Genomic DNA, 13948 nt, shown 5'->3' with positions numbered 1-13948 from the left:
GGACAGGAGCTGTGGGAACGTCTATGTATGACTGTTGGAAAAGGTGCACTCCCCCCTGTGAGACGAGGGAAAATGAAGGAAGATCGGTGTACAGAAGTAGGGGGCGAGGGCAGGGGAAATAGTTGGGGGGGGGGGGAAATCAAAGCACCACACAGGGAGAACTCCAACTCCACATGTGCAGGGCTGAGCAGCTAAACTTGATGCATAGAAAGCAACTAACCAGAACCCAAAAGAATAGGTACTTCCCAGAGTTGGAGGAAAGTGCGAACGGTGCCAGGAAGGTATGGCCAACCACACCCACATTTTCAGGGCCTGCCCCAGACTTGTCAGGTTCTGGATGTCCTTGCTTGAGGCAATGGCCAAGGTTCTGGAGGTGGGGGTGGAGCCTCAGAATCAGCCAGAACTTTATGAGGGGGGGGGGGGGGGGGGGGATGATGCCCAAGCCCTTTCCTCGCTAATTGCCCGTTGAAGAATCCTGCATGGCTGGCAGGCGGCAGCCTCACTGTTCGACCTGTCGGAATTCGTCCAACTGGAGAAGATAAAATTCGCCATCCATGGATCGGAAGTGGGCTTTCACAGGACGTGGGAGCCATTCACCACTTGCTCCAAGACCTGTTAGTAGGCAGCAACCAGTAGAGGGGAGGGGGGTGCACAAACAAGCCACAGATCGTAAAGGGAAAGGGGGAGGATGGCAAAAGCCCCAAAAAAGACCGCGGGACGCAAGGGGCAAGGCCACAGGGGACGGGCTACAGGGCAAACGGAAAACCAGAGAGAGTAGCAATACGCCAGGTAAAACATGCTAGGGCCAACATTGGGCAGTGCAACGGAGGCAGATCGGCGAAATGGGGTCCACAACCACGGAGGGGGAGGGGGAAACATGTCGATGTAAATATTTATAGTGATCCTTGTTTGTTTGTAGGGTTTTTTTCTCTCGTACTTCGGTTGATCTCGGTGTTGTAATTTAACATTTTACTTGGGTTGCTCGGTATTACGCACATGTTGGTATTAAGCACGGTTATGGGCAGCACGATGGCGCAGAGGGCTAGACCTGCTGCCTCACGGCGCCGAGGTCCCAGGTTCGATCCCAGCTCTGGGTCACTGACTGTGTGGAGTTTGCACATTCTCCCCGTGTTTACGTGGGTTTCACCCCCACAACCCGAAGATGTGCAAGCTAGGTGGATTGGCCACACTAAATTGCCCCTTAATTGGAAAAAAAATGAATTGGGAACTCCTAAATTAAAAAAAAAAGCACAGTTGTAAAACTTGTAATTTAACGTATGTGGGACAGAAATATGTAAAAACCAAAAACTATATATTTTTTAAAAAGTAATTGCTTCCAGTTGATAAAATGACGATTTGTATTAGGGACACATCAGAAATTAAAATTTTAAAAATAAATTTAGGGTACCCAATTCTTCTTTCCCCAATTAAGAAGTAATTTAGTGTGGCTTATCTACCTCCCCTGCACATCTTTGGGTTGTTTGGGGGGGGGGGGGGGGTGGATGGACCCACGCAGATACAGGAACACTTTGCAAACTCCACATGGATTGTGACCCAGGGCCAGGATCGAACCTGGGTCCTCGGTGCCGTGATGCAGCAGTGCTAACCACTGCGTCAACCATGCCGCCCAGAAATTCCGGTTAGTAATGAATGGGAGAGCCTGTAGAATGCCAGATAACACAAAGTTGTCAGTTTTTGGATTTTCATAAAGGGAATACAAGATTGCTTCCGGTCAAAGCATTTCTCAGAGGTTATCTGAAAAAGAGTACGGATTTGGACAGTAAATTTACCTTGTCAAGCATGGAATCATTTGAGTGACAATAACTGAAGTAAATTCTTTAAGATTGCCAGGGTGAAATAGATTTGAATAGGTTCTCAATTGGATCATCAGCATTAGCAGACCGTTTCTAATCACCAGAGACCAAGACATGAGGCATGGCTTGGTGAGTCTGAGTGGAAATCAGAGAACTCGTTTTGGTTGAACAAAAATATATATTTTTCAACAGGAAATGGAATTTTATGTCAAACAAAACAAGATCTGTCCAGGTTTGCCACCAGAGAAACACAGTAAGCTCTCAAGAGCCAAGGAATTAACATGGAAATTATTAAAATTTATATTGTAATGACTTCCGGTGGCGGCTATGAAGGAGTAAGTCGCACATTTGGTGGCTCCCGCTCTGGTCGGACTTTTGGACCTTTTCCCCGATTTTCTACTGGACTTGAATTGTAAAACTGATGACAGAGGCAATTGTGTACTGAATTCCCACATCGGTGCATGGAGAGAAGGACTAGAAGTGCTCGTAAAGGCAGAAACAGAAAGTCAGAGAAGGCTTGGGCTGAAGCTGCAGCAGGAGACAGCATGGCGGAGGACCGGACCTCTGGTTTGTCAACCCAGCGGTCAACGGAGCAGCTGATGCAAGTTATTCAGGAAGGCTTTGCTAAGCAGAAATGGGACTGCTTGAACCGGATAAAAGAGTCAATTGAGCAGATGGTGCTTAGATTGGACACCCAAGACCAGGCAATCCAGAAAGTAGAGAAGGCGTTGGCTGAGCAGGAGAAACATCAAACTGGTCATGAGAATGTCGCTTTAAGAAATGTTTGGCTGCTCATGTTACTGCAGTGATGTCAGAATGTGGGTGGAGCTGAGCTCTGGTTCTGCTTTTTAGTTTCACTTTGAGAAAAGCTTGGGTGTGTCTGTCTTTTTGGTTTCGTTTTGCAGTGTGTTGCAGCTGAAGTCAGCCAAAGCAGCTGTACTGTTGATCTCCCTGCCATGAAGGACTATCTCTTGATCATTTGGTGAATTCAGAAGAATTATAAATGTTTTCAGTAGTGAATGTAAACTCTGATGTGCTTATGTTTAAAGGTTCATGAAGTCTTCTGGGTGTTAAAAGAACAGCTTAAAGGATTCCTCAGTGTTGTATTCTTTGGGGGTTATCTTTGAATTAATGGTTGCTAAGATATTTGGTTTGTTTTAAAAAGGTGAACTTGAGTTCATAGAATAAACATTGTTTTGTTTTGAAAAATACTTTGCCATTTCTGCTGTACCACACCTCTAGAGTGGGCTGTGTGCTCCCCATACCACAATCTATTAAAAGTTGTGGGTCAGATGAACTCCATGATATACTTTGGGGTTCTCTAAACCCTGACCCATAACAAACTGTGATGGAGTTGGAGGTGGGGATGCTGAGAGACCAGCAGAAAAGGCTCCTGGAGAAGGTGGAGGACCTAGAGTATAGGTCCCGCCGGCAGAACTTGAGAATCGTTGGGCTCCCAGAGGGGTCCGAAGGAGCGGCGCTGGGGCATTTATAGCGGGTATGTTTGAGAAGCTGCTGGGGGAGGGGACATTCTCCTGACCCTTGGAGATGGACAGGGCGCATAGAGCGCTCGCGAGGAAACCGCGAATGGGAGACCGCGCCCCCCCCCCCCCCACACCTCCCCTCCCCGAGGGCATTGACGGTGAGATTCCACAGGTACTTGGAAGTGCATTCTACAGTGGGCCAATCAGACATGGAGCTGTTTGGGACAACAGTATCCTGCGGGTTTACCATGACCTGACTGTGGAGGTGGCCAGAAGAAGAGCAGGCTTCAACCAGATTAGGTCGATCCTTTTTAAGAAAAAGGTGAAGTTTGGACTGTTGTATCCGGCCTGTCTCTGGGTCACGCACAAGGAACAGCACTTTCATTTTGAGTCGCCTGAGGACGCGCTGGACTTCGCGAAAAGGAAAGGACTGGTGGTGGACTGAGAACTTTTGAACGTTGCTGCAATGTTCTTGTTTTGGTTTTTTTGTTTTTCTGTTCTTTTAAAAAGTCTTTGAAAAAAAAGTTTCTCGTTTTTTTGTTTTGTGGAAGCTGTTTGTAATGCCTTTTGCATTGATTTGGGACCAGCGGTAGAGCTGAGTGAATTAAGGTTTTCATTTGCACTGTTGGGCGATGGAGGTGTGCTTGTTTAGATCTTGGTGTTTTTCTGTCAGGCAATTGTGTGGGGATTGTTTGATGTTGGAGTATGTTTGTATGAGCGCGGGGGGGGGGGGGGGGGGTGGGGGGGGGGGAGGGGGAGTGAACAATAGGTGGCAGACTATCCGGCGCCAGGGATGGGGGCCACCAAGCTAGCTGGGCGGGCTAGCTAACGGAAGCACAGTTGGGGGGGGGGGGGTGCATATGTTCGGTTTATTAAAGGGATTGGGTTACAGAGTGTTGTTACTGGGGGGGGGGGGGGGGGTAAATGTTCTGCTGACAAGGGAGGGATTTGGGCTAAGGGACACAGGAGGTTGGGGGCGGAGGCTGCCTGGGGGCGGATCGGTGGAGGCATGGAGCATGGGCTGGAGGCAGGTCCAAAAAAGGGGATGGCTGATTGGCGAAGGGAGGGGGGGCAATAAGCCCCCCAACTAGGCTGATCACCTGGAATGTTCGAGGGTTAAATGGGCCGGTCAAGAGGGCACGTGTGTTCGCGCATCTTAGGGGACTGAAGGTGGACGTGGTAATGTTGCTGGAGACGCACCTTGGAGTAACTGACGAGATTAGATTGAGGAAAGGCGGGGTCAGTCAGGTCTTTCACTCGGGACTAGACTCAAAGACTAGAGGGGTCTCGATACTGATCAATAAGCGGGTGGTGTCTGAAGGGGTAGAATAGTCTCGGATGTGGTAGGTCGGTACATTATGGTCAGTGGGAAACTGGAGGGGTTGTAGGTGGTATTAGTAAATATATATGCACCAAATTGGGATGATGTGGAGTTTATAAAGAGGATGCAAGGGAAGATACCGGACCTGGACTTGCACAGATTGGTCATTGGAGGGGACTTCAACACAGTTATTGACCCTGGCTTGGACCGGTCTAGCTCGAAAATGGGCAGGGTGCCAGCAATGGCAAAGGAACTAAAAGGTTTCATGGAGCAGATGGAGGGGGTGGATCGATGGAGATTTGGGCAGCCGAGGGTGAAGGAATTCTCTTTTTACTCACACATGCATAAAGTGGACTCCCGGATTGATTTCTTTATTTTGAGCATGGCCTTACTGGCAGGGGTGGTGGACACGGGGTACTCGGCGATCAAAATCTCAGACCATGCTCCGCACTGGGTTGACCTGCAGGTTAGTAAAGACAGTAACCAACGCCCGCAATGAAGGTTGACGAAGGGGTGTGCAAGCGGCTGAGGAAATGTATTCAGAACTACCTGCAGGTCAACGACACGGGGCAAATTTCAGCAGTGGTGGTCTGGGAAGCACTGAAGGCGGTGGTCAGAGGGGAGCTGATCTCGATACGGGCCCATAGGGAGAAGGTGGACAGGGCAGAGACGGACCGACTGGTAAAGGAGATACTACAGATCGATAGGAGGTATGCGGAGACCCCAGAAGCAGGGCTTTTAAGGGAACGGCAGAGGCTACAGGAGTTCGGCTTGTTAACCACAGGGAGGGCAGTGGAGCAGCTGAGAAAGGCGAGGGGGGCAACCTATGAACATGGAGAGAAAGCCAGCAGAATGCTTGCAAAGCAGCTTAGAAAGAGGAAGGCAGCCAGGGAGATAGGGAAAGTAAATGACAGAGATGGGAACCTGGTTGGAGATTCAGCAGGGGTGAATAAGGCGTTTTGGGATTTCTACAGTAGGCTGTACAGATCGGAACCCCCTACGGGGCTGGAGGTTATGAGGCACTTCTTGGAGGGGCTGAATTTCCCCAAAGGTGTTCGGGGAGCTGGTAGAAGGGCTGGGGGCCCCGATCGGGTTGGAAGAGATAGTGGAGGGTCTGAAGGCCATGTAGTCGGGTAAAGCCCCGGGGCCGGACGGGTACCCAGTGGAGTTTTATAAAACGTTCCCTGGGATATTGGGGCCGGTGTTGATGAGGATGTTCAATGAGACAAGGGAAAGAGGAGTGCTGTCCCCGACAATGTCACAGGCCACAATTTCGCTGATTCTGAAGTGGGACAAGAAGCCGGAGCTGTGTGGGCCCTACAGGTCGATATCCCTGTTGAATGTGGATACCAAATTACTGGCCAAAATTTTGTCCTCCAGGATTGAGGATTGTGTTCCGGACGTTATTGGGGAGGACCAGACGGGGTTTGTTAAGGGTTAGCAGTTGGTGGCCAATGTAAGAAGGTTGTTAAACATGATGATGATGCCCCCGGAAGGTAGGGAGTTGGAGGTAGTGATCGCAATGGATGCAGAAAAGGCTTTTGATCGGGTAGAATGGGATTATCTGTGGGAGGTACTGGGACGGTTCGGATTTGGGCGGGGCTTTATTGACTGGGTTAGGTTGCTGTATCAGGCTCCTTTGGCAGGCGTATGGACGAATAGGACAACATCGCAACATCGGGCTATTTTAGACTGCACCGGGAGACGAGACAGGGATGCCCCCTCTCACCACTGTTGTTCGCGCTAGCTATAGAGAAGTTGGGGGGTGGAGCACAGAGTCTCGCTCTATGCAGACGACCTGCTTCTGTATGTATCCAATAGAGGGGATGGACAAAATCATGAGGCTTCTCAGGGAATTTGGCTGGTTTTCGGGGTATAAGCTAAATATGGGGAAAAGTGAGATGTTTGCAGTCCAGGCGAGGGGACAGGAGAGGCGATTGGGGGAGCTGCCGTTTAGATTAGTAGGGGGAAGCTTTGGGTACCTAGGCATTCAAGTGGCGCGGGAATGGGACCGGCTGCATAAATTAAATCTGGCCTGACTGGTAGACCAAATGAAGGACGATTTTCGGAGATGGGACGTGCTTCCGTTGTCACTGGCTGGGAGGGTGCAGACGGTGAAGATGATGGTCCTCCCGAGATTCCTGTTTGTATTTCAGTGTCTCCCCATCTTTATTCCACGGTCCTTTTTTAAACGGGTCAACAAAGTGATCACTGGCTTCGTTTGGGCAAAACCTCGCGAGTAAGGAAGGTAATGCTTGAGCCAAGTCAGGGAGAGGGCGGGCTGGCGCTGCCAAATTTGAGTAATTATTACTGGGCGGTGAATATAGCCATGATCAGGAAGTGGGTGGTGGGAGAGGGGTCGGCATGGGAGCGTATGGAGGCAGCTTCATGAAAGGGCACCAGTCTGGGGGCGTTGGTAACTGTGCCTCTGCCGTTCCCGCCAGCACGGTACTCCACCAGCCCCGTGGTGGTGGCGGCCCTGAATGTCTGGGAGCAATGGAGGAGACATGTGGGAGCAGAGGGAGCATTGGTCTGGTCCCCAATCTGTAATAATCACCTGTTTGGCCCGGGGAATATGGGAATTCCGGATATGGCGGAGAGCAGGAATTGAGAGGATGGGGGACATGTTTCTAGAGGGGAGCTTTCAGAGTATGAGGGCGCTGGAGGAGAAGCTTGGGTTGGTGAGGGAAAACAAATTCAGGTATCTCCAGGTGCGGGATTTCCTACGTAAACAGGTGTCAACCTTCCCACTCCTACAGCTAAGGGGGATTCAGGACAGGGTAGTTTCCAGAGGGTGGGTAGGAGAAGGGAGCATCTCTGACATTTACAAGGACCTTATGGGGTCAGAGGAGATGCAGACCAAAGAGCTAAAGCGCAAGTGGGAGGAGGAGCTGGGAGGAGATAGAGGATGGTCTATGGGCGGACGTGTTGAGTAGAGTCAACGCGTCCGCAACATGTGCCAGGCTCAGCCTGATACAATTTAAGATCGTTCATCGGGCTCACATGACAGTGGCCCGGATGAGCAGATTCTTTGGGGTGGAAGACAGGTGTGCAAAATATGCGGGAGGACCAGCGAACCATGTCCACATGTTCTGGACATGTCCGAAGCTTAGGGGATTTTGGCTGGGGTTTGCAGATGTCATGTCCACGGTGTTAAAAACAAGGGTGTTAAAAACAAGGGTGGCACTGAGTCCAGAGGTGGCGATTTTCAGGGTGTCGGAAGACCCGGGAATCCAGGAGGAGAAAGAGGCAGACGTTCTAGCCTTTGCTTCCCTGGTAGCCCGGAGACGGATACTATTAGCTTGGAGGGACACAAAGTCCCCGAAGTTGAAGACCTGACTATCGGACATGGCAAGCTTTCTCTATTTGGAGAAAATCAAGTTCGCCTTGAGAGGGTCACTGTTAGGGTTCGCCCGGAGGTGGCAACCGTTCGTCGACTTCATTGCGGAAAATTAATCGTCAGCAGAAGGGGGGGGTTAGTTTAGCTGAGAGTAGGGGGTTAATAAAGGTGGGACCTGTAAGGGAGGGAGACAGCTTTTGCACTATGTTTATAGTTTCATGTACATGGTTTATTTTGTTGTTTTTACAATACCATAAATACCTCAGTAAAATGTTTATTAAAAAATTTATATTGTAACATTAACACATCATCCTACACTTTCAGTGCATTATATTACTATTGTGGTACAAGTTTTGGAATCTCTTAGCCTTCATACTATTTCAAGAGATACTTTCAGAAAGTGTTCATTTTCATTACAGCTTGTTAGAATAATAAGAACATTCTCTAATTTTGCGACCATTTCTGCAAAATAATATATCGGAGGTTAAAAAGTGACAATGAGTTAGTGTCTAACTTTAAAGGACCTCTGGAATATTAACACACTCTGCTCCTAATTTAAGGTTGTTAGCTGCTCTGAGAAAAGCTGTGATTATTGCAGATTTAAAAAAACTAACATTCAAGGATCTCCAAGCTTTTGACTGCCACACAAAACCACATGCAATTATGTAGCACCACAAATATAGTAAAACATCTCAAGGTGCTTTACTGCAATGTTATTAAACAAATTGAGACAAGAACCGAGTAAGGCTATAATAGGAAAGGGAGCTTGGTCAGAAAGATGGTTTACGGAGCATCTTAAAGGAGCAGAGAGAAAAAGAGGTGGAGGTTTAAGGAGGAAATTTCAGGGATTAGGACCTTGGTAGCTGTGGGTGCAGCCACCAATGATGGAACAGTTAAAATTAGGGATGCTCAAAAGATCAGAATTGCACAGAATATTTTGCACAGAAATCAGTCATTCCACCCAATTAGTCCAAATTGGTCTTTGTATTCCACACAGCTCTCCTCCCATTTCATCTGCTGCACTGAGAGTTTGGCTGATGATGGATAAATGAGAGTTTGGCTCAAGATGGATTGGAACTTTATGGGAAAACAAAATGTTAGATAAAGCTTTGTGTGCAGGAATGTCAAGACAGGCTTTTTGGTAGCAAGCTGTAATCACTTGTATATTGTACCAGATAAATTGCAGTAACAGCCTTGAGAATGCTTGCGCTAGCTTTAAAGATAATTATAATTGAGCTGAAAGCACAGACAGAATGCGAGGGGGCTGCCCTCAGCAATGAACCAGTGTCAAAATGTATAAAAACTGCTGTTAAATGTATTGACTTTGGCTTACTGTTGTAACTCTCAGAGATACAGTGGTTTTAGCACCGGCCGAGAAATAAACATATGTTAAAGTAACTTGGTGTTCGATTGATCATTTCATCCGGACTGAAAAGATACTAATTCACAGCACCACAGCCTTTCACTTTATCTTTCTAATCCCCTTTCACTCATCTACTCTCCCCATTTCCTGCCACTTCTCATGGTAGTAAATTCTGATTCCAAAATAAATTTCTCATTCTCTTGCTGGATTTATTAATAACTACCATGCATTCATGACTCTGTTTTGGGATTCTCCCAGAAATGGAAACCCCTCATCTATGTCTTTATCTATCTTTAGTCTATTCCAATTCCTGTATAACCGATATGTGATTTTAAAGACCCCAAAGGTCACCTCTATGTGACCCCTTTTCATTCTGTTCAACTTTTCCCAATAGTTGCCAGATGTTTTTGCATTACATTTTCTGCAGTGCTTCGGCATTTTTTTTTTACTCTGGAAACCAGAAATGCAAACAATACTCTTAACTGCAGCCTGACCATGGTTTTATGAAAATTGGAGAAGTACAGAGATTGAAGGATTGCACGGCTGGACTAGTTTTTTTTTTTTTTTTCCTTGCCATATTGAGCTGGAGGGTGACTCGCTTACACTCGGTTTGATGGGTTCTGTGAATACTGTTAAGTCCAATGCGTGATCAGCAAATTTCGCCAACGCAAGGCAGGTGGTGCTTTAATGGTTATGCAGATGGGTTGCTTGGTGGTTTGTGCAGTCTCTTTGATGCTTCGATTTTGCCTTTACATACCCCCAAAAAAGTATCTTGATGCTTCCAATGCCTTTAAACATAGATACATAGAAGATAGGAGCAGGAGGAGGCCTTTTGGCCCTTCATAACTGCTCCGCCATTTATCACGATCATGCCTGGTCATCCAACTCAATAGCCTAATCCTGCTTTCATAACCTTCTCCATTTTGGTCGGTCACAAGCTATGAATTCCCATGAGTAAATGGGGACATTTTCTCTCTTCAGGGACATCCTAAAGCTGTTCCATAGAATCCCTATAGTGCAGAAGGAGGCCATTTGTTCCATGGAGTCTGCACCAACCCTCCGAAAGAGCACCCTACCTAGGCCCAGTCCCCTGCCCTATCCTTGTAACCCCACCTGATCTTCACATCTTTGGACACTAAGGGCAATTTTTAGCACGGCCAATCCACCTAACCTGAATATCTTTGGACTGTGGGAGGAAACCGGCGCACCCGGAGAAAACCCACGCAGGAATAGGGAGAACGTGCAAACACTGAGTCACCCAAGGCTGGAATCGAACCTCAATACCTGACGCTATGAGGAAATAGTGCTAACCACTGTGTCACCGTGTCACTGTCCTCGTGGAGGTCTCCTGCCGCAAAGGGGTTTTGAGTAGAACAGCTGTTTTGTGATTCTAGTGTCAGGTAGATGAATGACGTGTCCCATCCGGTGTGGATGGTTTTGAGTGCTGGTTATGTTGGCTTGGGAGGATCCTGCTTTTAGACTACCTTCTTGCTACCAGATTTGGAGGATTATACAAAGGCACCGTTGGTGCTTCAAGGTACCTATTGCAATTGTCCAAGTTTCCGAAGCATAAAGCAGCTACGGGATCACTGCTGCCCAGTCAACCATGACCGTAGTCTCATTTTGAAGTCCTGGTCCTCAAATACTCTTTTGAGTCAATCTATGCAGCTTCCAATTCAAAACCAAAACCACTCCAACCTCAGTCACAGAGCTTCAGTATGCAGATTATATTTGCATGCGCTCAGTCAGAAACTAAGCTCCAGGCATTGGTAATTCCTTCTCCTAAGCACATGGGGAAATGGGCCTCGTATTAAACACCTGGAAAAGTGAGGTCCTCTTCCAACCTGCCCTCATAGCACAATACTTATTCTTTTGTCAAATAGATCAACAGCGAGATCCTGGACTTTAAATTGGTGACATGCCGGGCTCAGAGGCCACAGTTCTGACAAACAAAAAGACATGCTGTTAGGTCATTTGGACATTCTGAATTCTCTCTCTGTGTACCGGAATGTGGCGACTAGGGTTTTTTCGCAGTAACTTCATTGCAGTGTTAATGTAAGCCTATTTGTGACAATAAAGATCATTATTAGTCCAGTAAATCCATAAATATAGAAAAATATAAAGTTAGTGCCTAAGTGTCCTTATAGTATCCAAACTCTTGTGCATACTACAAAACACCAATGCACTTTGTTTCTTGGGTTGCATTAAATATCAAAGCATTCTGAGCAGCATGATGCCAAATATTTGATAAGGTAACAGTTGCTAGTTTATTCAGCTTCACTTTAACTAAGGCGAGGACTTCTGTTGACACAATGCCAACTTAAGCTTTCACTATGACATAAACAGGGGACAAAAAGTGGAAGGAAATGAGTTGGCAACGAGAATGGAAGGAGGTCCTCACCTTCAATCCGCCCCAAAACCGGAGATTAGGATACAAATAAATATTCGTGAAAATGTGTTACACACCATGGGGCTGCCCACCCCAATCTGATTAACTGAGACGACTGGCAGCAGTACCACCCACCGTGGGAACATTCAGACTCGGTATCAACTCAAATCTGAGCCCTCCACTCCATTTACTAACCGAGCTGGCAGGATTTATTGTGTTTGTTATAACAAGAGGGTGCATTTGTTACAGAAGAGTTACCGCTACCGAACTAAGATTAAAGCATCAGAAAACCCGATGCATGTCAATAAATGAAAGGCAGGTAGCAGCTGAGTGAGGAAGGAAGACAATCTCACCGACATGAAGCCACAAGAGGTACAGCCGCTGCTCGGTAATAACGGAACTGAGGGAGTGAAGGAGTTCTCCTCCTACCTTGGGTGTTGTAATGTGTTCCATCGTGAGGAACCGTGATTAGGCGCTTGCCTGAGGTAGCGAGAAGCTTCCAGCCTTCATTTCTTCTTTCAAATTCGGTTCGAGCCGTCAACACCGTTACCATCCGCCATCTCGGCCAATGTCACGTGATCCGCACCTCCATCCAGATCCCGCGAGACCCCCGGCGACCCTGCCCAACCCCGCCCCCAATCCAACCAGACACCCGTCGCGAGGCCTTGCCACGCCCCGGATCTGACAACACCCCGCGGCCTGATCCCGACCCGCGTCTGCCCACGTCCCGCGGCCTGATCGCGACACGCGTCTGCCCACGCCCCGCGGCCTGATCCCGACCCGAGTCTGACCCCGCCCCGCGGCCTGATCTCGACCCGCGTCTGACCCCGCCCCGCGACCTGACTCTGTCCCGAGTCTGACCATGCCCCACGCCTTGGCCCCGCCCCGAACCGAAACCACGCCCCGCGGCCTGGCCACGCCCCCAGTGAAACCTCGTCTGTGGCCTGGCCTCGCTCTGAGCCTGACCCCGCCCCGAGTCTGACCACGCCCCGGGTCTGAGCACGCCTCGCGCCTGCCCAGCCCTGAGTCTGACCCACCCTGAGTCTGACCTTGCACCACGGCCAGGCCCCACCCTGAGTCTGACCACGCCCCACACCTGCCCCACCCTGAGTCTGACCCCGCCCCGCGATCTGGCCCCACCCTGGGTCTGACCAGACAGGGTGGCACAGTGGTTAGCATTTCTGTCTCACAGCGCCAGGAACCCACGTTCAATTCAGACCTTGGGTGTCTGTGTGGACACGTTCTCCCCGTGTTTGCGTGGGTTTCCTCTGGGTGCTCCGGTTTCCTCCCACAGTTTAAAGATGTGTAGGCTAGGTGGATTGGCCATACTAAATCGTCCATCAGTGACCAAACAGTAATGGGATTACGGGGATAGGGTGGGGGAGTGAGCTGAGTTAGGGTGCTCTTTCAGAGGGTGGGTGCAGACTTGATGCACTGAATGGCCTCCTACTGTACTGTAGAGATTCAGACAACAGTGCCCCATAGACTGGCCTCACCCCAGTCAAACCCTGCCCCGTAGCCTGACCCCACCCCAGTTAAACTGTGCCCCATAGCCTGGCCCTACCCCAGTCAAACTCTGCCCCATAGCCTGGCCCCACCCCAGTCAAACTCTGCCCTGTAGCCTGGCCCTACCCCAGTCAAAACTCTGCCCCATAGCCTGGCCACACCCCAGTCAACCTCTGCCCCGTAGCCTGGCCCTACCCCAGTCAAACTCTGCCCCATAGCCTGGCCCCACCCCAGTCAAACTCTGTCCCATAGCCTGGCCACACCCCAGTAAAACTCTGCCCCATAGCCTGGCCTGGCCCCAGACAAAATCTGCCCTACAATCCGGCCCTGTCCCAGTCAAAATCTGCCCTGCGGCCTTGACATGTCCCAGTTGTTGCCTTTTCTTTCACTCTGTCTTTTCTGTGGCTCTGTTCCAATTATGGCAATCAGTGAGTTTGCCTTTCTTTCTACGTTATCTATGTCTTAATGCTTAAGAGTCGCCAGGTATCAAATGATACCACCACAAGTTTCAACTGGCTATCGATCAAAGAGCCAAACACCAGTTAGTTAGTTCAAGGTCAAGGGTGTTAAGTAATGGGTTAAGAGACATTGCAATGAGTTGTCTCATTTTTGTTAAGTATCCATTAATTGACACTGATATGTAAAGGGCCTTCAGGTGGCGTCTGGCAGGTGATGGATGGTTAGCGTTTTGTGCAAAGGCTGTTGGAATGAAATAAATGTGTGGAAAAGGA

The 13948-nt window shown here is 48.8% G+C and overlaps 1 protein-coding gene across 4 annotated transcripts in view; it reads right to left on the bottom strand.

The window, feature by feature from the left end:
- The window catches only part of mtmr8 (myotubularin related protein 8), a 104146-nt gene extending 91826 nt beyond the window's left edge, over nucleotides 1–12320 (bottom strand). For 2 of the 4 annotated variants that reach the window (XM_072505600.1, XM_072505598.1), the window contains exon 1: nucleotides 12141–12320. In XM_072505600.1, coding sequence (XP_072361701.1) covers nucleotides 12141–12164 — 24 coding nt within the window. In that variant the 5' untranslated portion in view covers nucleotides 12165–12320. The remainder of the gene's footprint in view (nucleotides 1–12140) is intronic. The other 2 variants (XM_072505599.1, XM_072505597.1) reach the window with 1 other exon arrangement.
- Between the last annotated feature and the right edge of the window lie 1628 nt (nucleotides 12321–13948).

Source organism: Scyliorhinus torazame, chromosome 5 (assembly GCF_047496885.1).
Source record: "Scyliorhinus torazame isolate Kashiwa2021f chromosome 5, sScyTor2.1, whole genome shotgun sequence".
Lineage (NCBI taxonomy): Eukaryota > Metazoa > Chordata > Chondrichthyes > Carcharhiniformes > Scyliorhinidae > Scyliorhinus > Scyliorhinus torazame.
The sequence above is the reverse complement of the archived record's forward strand: the minus strand, read 5'-3'. Positions and strand labels throughout refer to the sequence as shown.